The 6,612-nt window shown below is 32.8% G+C and overlaps 1 protein-coding gene across 1 annotated transcript in view; it reads right to left on the reverse strand.

The window, feature by feature from the left end:
* Nucleotides 1-3,044, reverse strand: part of LOC133611363 (microtubule-associated protein 1S-like) — a 35,022-nt gene extending 31,978 nt beyond the window's left edge. Inside the window, exon 1 of the mRNA XM_061968068.2 lies at nt 2,877-3,044. Within this exon, the coding sequence (XP_061824052.2) occupies nt 2,877-3,036 (160 nt within the window). The 5' untranslated portion in view covers nt 3,037-3,044. The remainder of the gene's footprint in view (nt 1-2,876) is intronic.
* Nucleotides 3,045-6,612: the final 3,568 nt, after the last annotated feature.

Raw genomic sequence — 6,612 nt, forward strand, 5'->3', positions numbered from 1 at the left:
AGGCTTGGAATTGGGGGTTAAATCACCAAAAATGTTTCCCGGGCGCCGCGATGCTGCTGCCCACTGCTCCCCTCACCTCCCAGGGGGTGATCAAGAGGATGGGTCAAATGCAGAGGACAAATTTCATTACACCTAGTGTGTGTGTGAAAATCATTGGTACTTTAACTTAACTTTAACTTTACACATACAAACTGTAGCACACCAAAAAGCACATTTAATTAAAAAAAAACGTTATTATGGTCTTACCTTTACCGGTACTTATAAATTAAGTCCATGCGCCGCAACTAAAGCCCTCACTTAAACTTTCCACGTGCAAGATTGAATCTATTTAAAAAAGTGTAACCGAGGGTTTATAAATGTGGCCTATACTGTATGAAACTACAAAATAACAAACACGGAGGCTCCAGTTTACACGAGGACCACTTTATTTACCTTCTTTCAAAAACCTCCGCAACGTGTCATCACTTCCGCTCTTAGCGCCTTCAAAATAAGAGCTCAAGACATATACTGTATAACAGCGCATAACAGGAACTTAACATCACAAAGAGGAAAGCCCATGAAAATAGGTTACAAAAGTTATTTAATAAGAAGCCAAAAAGTGCAAAAACAATAATGTTCGTGTTGGAGGAGTTGTGAATTAGATACACCTGCAGTCTGCAGGTGTATCTAATCCATATTGTTTATATATATATATATATATATATATATATATATATATTCAACTAAGGCAATTAATCATAAAAGACAAAATTATTTAATGTATTTTATCATTTCACCATTTTTAGTGACATAATAGTAGAATTGTTGATATTTATTTACATGTTTTCTAATATTTAGCATATAGTTTATACAGATATTATTCTAAAGTAATTGACGATCACAGACAAAATGTCATAATATATTTGTATTGATCTTTTTTAATATTAACTGACATAATAGTGCACATATTTATTTGTATTTATGTATTTTTTTTCTATCGGATTGTATATTGCCAATATAGACTGAGCAGCCAGTTTTTTACCGTAAAATCTAAAGCAGTTGTTTTTACAGTACAGTACTGTAAATAGAAAAACGGTATCACTTTTAATTCTACGGTAAAACACTGGCGATTGAGTTGCCAATTTTTTTACCCTAAAATCTACAGTTGTTGTATTTACAGTACATTATTTTAGTTACCATATTTTTTTACTGTAAATTCTACGGCTGTTATTACAATGCATTTACTTTGAATGAAAAAACTGTACCAGTTTTATTTTTACAGTAAAATTCTGGCGACTGAGCTGCCATTTATTTTTTTTACCATAAAATCTACTACCGTTTTATTTTTACAGTTCATTACGATAAATTAAAAAAAAGGTACCACAGTTGCAGTAAAATTCTGCCGACTGAGCTGCCAGTTTTTTTTACGGTAAAATCTACAACCGTTGTTTTTACATTGCATTACTGTAAATGGAAAAACGATACCACATTTATTTTTACAGTAAAATTCCAGTGACTAAGCTGCGAGTTTTTCACCGTAAATTCGAGGGACTTTTTTTTTTATAGTTTGTCGCGGGCTGGAGGGCTGCAAATAGCTCCCGGGGCCACACTTTGTACACCCCCACTCTAATGTATGACAATTTCAAGCTTTATGCTCTTTTTTTGACAAAATAACAGTGTGAGCTATTAACTAGAGATGTCCGATAATATCGGGCTGCGGATATCGGCCGATAAATGCTTTAAAATGTAATATCGGAAATTATCGGCATCAGTTTCAAAAAGTTAAATGTATGACTTTTTAAAACGCCGCTGTGTACACGGACGTAGGGAGAAGTACAGAGCGCCAATAAACCTTAAAGGCACTGCCTTTGCATGCCGGCCCAGTTATATAATATCTACGACTTTTCACACACACAAGTGAATGCAAGGCATACTTGGTCAACAGCCATACAGGTCACACTGAGGGTGGCCGTATAAACAACTTTAACACTGTTACAAATATGTGCCACACTGTGAACCCACACCAAACAAGAACGACAAACACATTTCGGGAGAACAACCGCACCGTAACACAACATATACACAACAGAACAAATACCCAGAACACCTTGCAGCACTAACTCTTCCGGGATGCTACAATATACCCCCCCCCCAACCCCGTCCACCTCAACCTCCTCATGCTGTTTCAGGGAGAGCATGTCCCAAATTCCAAGCTGCTGTTTTGAGGCATGTTGGAAAAAAAAATAATGCACTTTGTGACTTCGATAATAAATACGGCAGTGCCATGTTGGCATTTTTTTCCATAACTTGAGTTGATTTATTTTGGAAAACCTTGTTACATTGTTTAATGCATCCAGCGGGGCATCACAACAAAATTAGGCACAATGATGTGTTGATTCCACGACTGTATACATCGGTATCGGTTGATATCGGTATCGGTAATTAAGAGTTGGACAATATTGGAATATCGGCAAAAAACAACAACATTATCGGACATCTCTATTAACCTAAAAAAAAAAATCCTAATATTTCCTTATTTAGCTGCAGAAAAGGTGCAAATTAGTGGGAAAATGTACACAATACGCACATATTTGAGTATTGTTATCTAAATGTTGTTGTGATACATTGCGTCACGTGATTTAGACAGCGCAGGTGTTCCTAATGCTGTGGCCTGTCGCAATACATGATTAACAACAACACAATATGTTACACGAAAATAGCGTCCACAAACCATCCGCAGTTTGACAACATAACGCGTGTTTTTTCAAGATAAAACGCCAACAAAAAAGGACATTGTGTATGATGGCCATAAATGACGCATTCACGGTCAGTCGGATGCCGCAGTGCTCAGATGATTAAAAAGGCCATTTCTTTGTGTGAAAAAGTCTGGTTAATACCTGTCTGGATGCGTTGGCAGACGTGTCCTGCGTGTCCGTGGGGAGCCGCACGTCCAATGATGACGAGCAGCGAGTATTTGTTGCCTTGGAGGGGCTTGGCGTCCACGCAGCGTCTCCCCTCCCGCTGGACCTCCCTCTCCCGCAGCCGGCCGGACGCCATGTTGGTTGCCGCCTGTGACGTCATCAGAGGAGCCCCACTGGTGGAGTCGAGGATGGGAGGAAGGAATGTGTGAGTATAAGATCACTTATTCAATTATTCATGAGCAGTGTCACAATCAATAGCCTGCCTTTAGATACTTTTATAGAACCATTTATATTCATTTATTTATGAGGGTGTTTCTACATACTCAGCAAAACCAATCACATTGACATTGCAATTTTTTTTTTATCATTATTCATATACGTTTCAATTATTTGGGTTATTCTTTATAAGCTTTACATATTCAACTGAGGCAATTCATCATAAAATACATAATTGACAGATTTTTATCATAATTTCAACATTTGTTTACATTATTTATATTATTTTGCATTTTGTTCATACATATATAAAATGTATTAATATATTTTCTAAGTGTTTTGTTTATTTTTATATTTTTTTGAGATTATTGTGCAAAATGGATAGTTATCTATATATTTTTTCGTTTTGTATAATGTATATATAGATATTCAGCTTAGGCAATCGATCATAAAACTCACAATTAGTTGATATATATTTTTAATGTCTACTGACATTTTTTGAATTTGCTGTTTATACATATTTGTTGTATTCTTCAATATTTTTTAACATACACTATATAAGACAATACATACTTGACAATAAATAATAATAAATAAATAAGTTATAGATCACTAAATAATTACTTTAATTTTCTTTTTTCCCCGCACATTTTTTTGACATGTTTTTATTTATTTATAGCTATTTGTATATTTTCTGTATCATTTTGCATTTAATTTGATATATTTGGATAAATGAATCCATCCATCCATTTTATTGTTATTTATAGATGTATATTTTTTATATATTTTTTTTACTTTAAAATACATTTCCTATTATTTTGTCGATTGTTTATATAGATATTCAACTAAGGCAATTAATCATAAAAGACAAAATTATTTGATGTATTTTATAATTTCACCATTTTTAGTGACATAGAATTGTTGATATTTATTTACATGCTTTCTAATATTTAGCATATATTTATACAGATGTTATTCTAAAGTAATTGACACTCACAGAGAAAATTTAATAATATATTTTTATTGTACTTTTTGAATTTTAACTGACATAACAGTGGACATATTTATTTGTATTTATGTATTTTTTTTCTATCGGTTTCTATATTGCCAATATAGATATTCAGCGAAGGTAATCGATCTTAAAACTCACAATCAGCTAATATATATTTTTTTGTCTACAATTTTTAGTCACATCTTTAGAATTAGCTATTCATGCATGCATTTTGGTTTTATTATTCTGTATTTTTAATGTACACCAGATAACGCAGTAGTATCATAAATGACTAAAGTTTATTAAATTTTCTTTTCATTTACACATCTTTTATTGAAATGTTTTTAGATTTATAGAAATATATATAGTTTTTCTAAATTAATCCATCACAAATCAAACGATTCCATATTTTGAATTTTACTGTTATTCATACATATTCCATAAATGTTTGCTATGTATTTACATGATGCATTTTTGTGTATTATTTACATATATATTCAACTAAGACAATGGAATCATAAATCACTAGAATGTTTTGAGTTTCTTTCTATCCATACATGTTTTATTGACATGTTTTTAGATTTATAGCTATTTATATAGTTTTCTAATATTTTGTATTCGCTTTCATACATTTAAAAAAGAATCCCTCACATATCACTAAATTCATTATTTATTATAACCCCGAGAGGGACAAGCGGTAGAAAGTGGATGGATGGATTATTTTTAGACTTTTTGTAAATATTTTGCTACTTATTATATATTTTCCTATTTTATTTTATCGTTTTATTTATTCAAGTCAAACAAAAGTTGAACTTCATATGATTTTCATTGTATTCACAAATATTTGTATGTAATTCCATCCATCCATTTCCTACCGCTTGTCCCTTTTATGTAATTGTTTCAACTATTTTCTTTACACATTTTTAATGTACTGCTATATTATATTTTTGTTATTATCTATTCATCTATAGCAGGTGTGTCAAAGTCAAGGCCCGCGGGCCGGATCTGGCCCGTGAATAAATTATCTATGGCCCCCGGGAATTAGATCCGGCCCGCAGGCCACAGCCACCTGCTGCTGTTTTGCACGCACCAATACTCCCATCAGTGTTGGCGCTAGGAATTTTCAAAATGGGGTGCAGGGACCCCGTCAAGTCATAAAAAATGTTGGGGTACCACTTTTTTGTTAGCGTTTTGAAAACAAATGATAAATGTATGCATTATCCTGTTATATCTCACATTTTATATTGTTTTTTGGAAAAAGGTTGTCATAATTGTTAATTCATTAAAAAAATAATACAAAAGAAAACTAATTTTTATGCATATGTAAATGTATTCAGTTATAAACATTCATTCACTTTCTTCTTTCTTTCATGGATCTAAACTTTACCGTTGCCTGTGGTTTTTTTTTCTATTTTTATTGTAATATTTCCAGAATGTGTTTTTTCTATTGTTGGCCAAACTAAGACAAAGAAAACAATCTGAAGTTGTCTTTGTTTTTTAGTTTTAATGCCCTGATTTTAATAGTCCACCCCGCGTGTGCACAGATTTTCCTCCATGCGGCCCCTGCACTGCAAAAAGTCAGTGTTCAAAAACAAGAAAAAAAAATACATAAATTAGAGGTATTTTATTTGAACTAAGCAAAATTATCTGCCAATAGAACAAGACAATTTGGCTTGTCAAGGCTTTCCAAAACAAGTAAAATTAGCTAACCTCAATGAACCCAAAAATACCTTAAAATAAGTAAATTCTCACTAATAACAAGTGCACTTTTCTTGGTAGATAAGACAAATTAGACCTTTATGCTCAATATGTTGAAAAATATTCTTAAATAAAGTAAATGCTAGTGTCATTATCTTGACATAATGATATGCGCTCGGCATTACATTTATGGAAACCAGCAAACTAACACTAAAAACTAGTTTATTGTTCTTAATGGAAAGGCAACAAGGCAACCGCTTGTTACTCTCGGGGTCTCCTAGCCGCTCAGGCAAATCATATGGTCTAAAGATGCATTTTTCCATGGATAACATGACATCATCGCGCAAGGTGTGTGCTCTTTCAGTCAATTAGTGCGCATATATACAGCCCGGCACCCGGCCAAAACATTTTTTATTGTAATTTTGAAGAATTCATCTGAATGTGCATGAACTATTTCTGTTCAAAATTGTTAGAAATGTCACGTGCTAAATGTTTAAATATTAACTGTCAGTTTACTGTACTGTGCCAACTGTACTACTATATGAGTACCTATTTTCTATTGTTTCATTGAAAATAAAACAGCAAAGTCCATTTGGCTGTCATCTGTTTTAATTATGAGACACAATTGTGTCAAAGTCATGATTTTTTTTTTCATGCTTGAAATAAAAAATTATTACTTTAAAAAAGTAGTTTTATACTTGTGAGTGTTGATGACACAGCTTTGCAACACTTGATATTCTAGTTTCAAGCATGTTTTACTCAATATAGGTCATCAAATCTCAGCAACAAGCTGTAATATCTGACTGA

This window comes from Nerophis lumbriciformis, linkage group LG08 (genome assembly GCF_033978685.3).
Source record: "Nerophis lumbriciformis linkage group LG08, RoL_Nlum_v2.1, whole genome shotgun sequence".
Lineage (NCBI taxonomy): Eukaryota > Metazoa > Chordata > Actinopteri > Syngnathiformes > Syngnathidae > Nerophis > Nerophis lumbriciformis.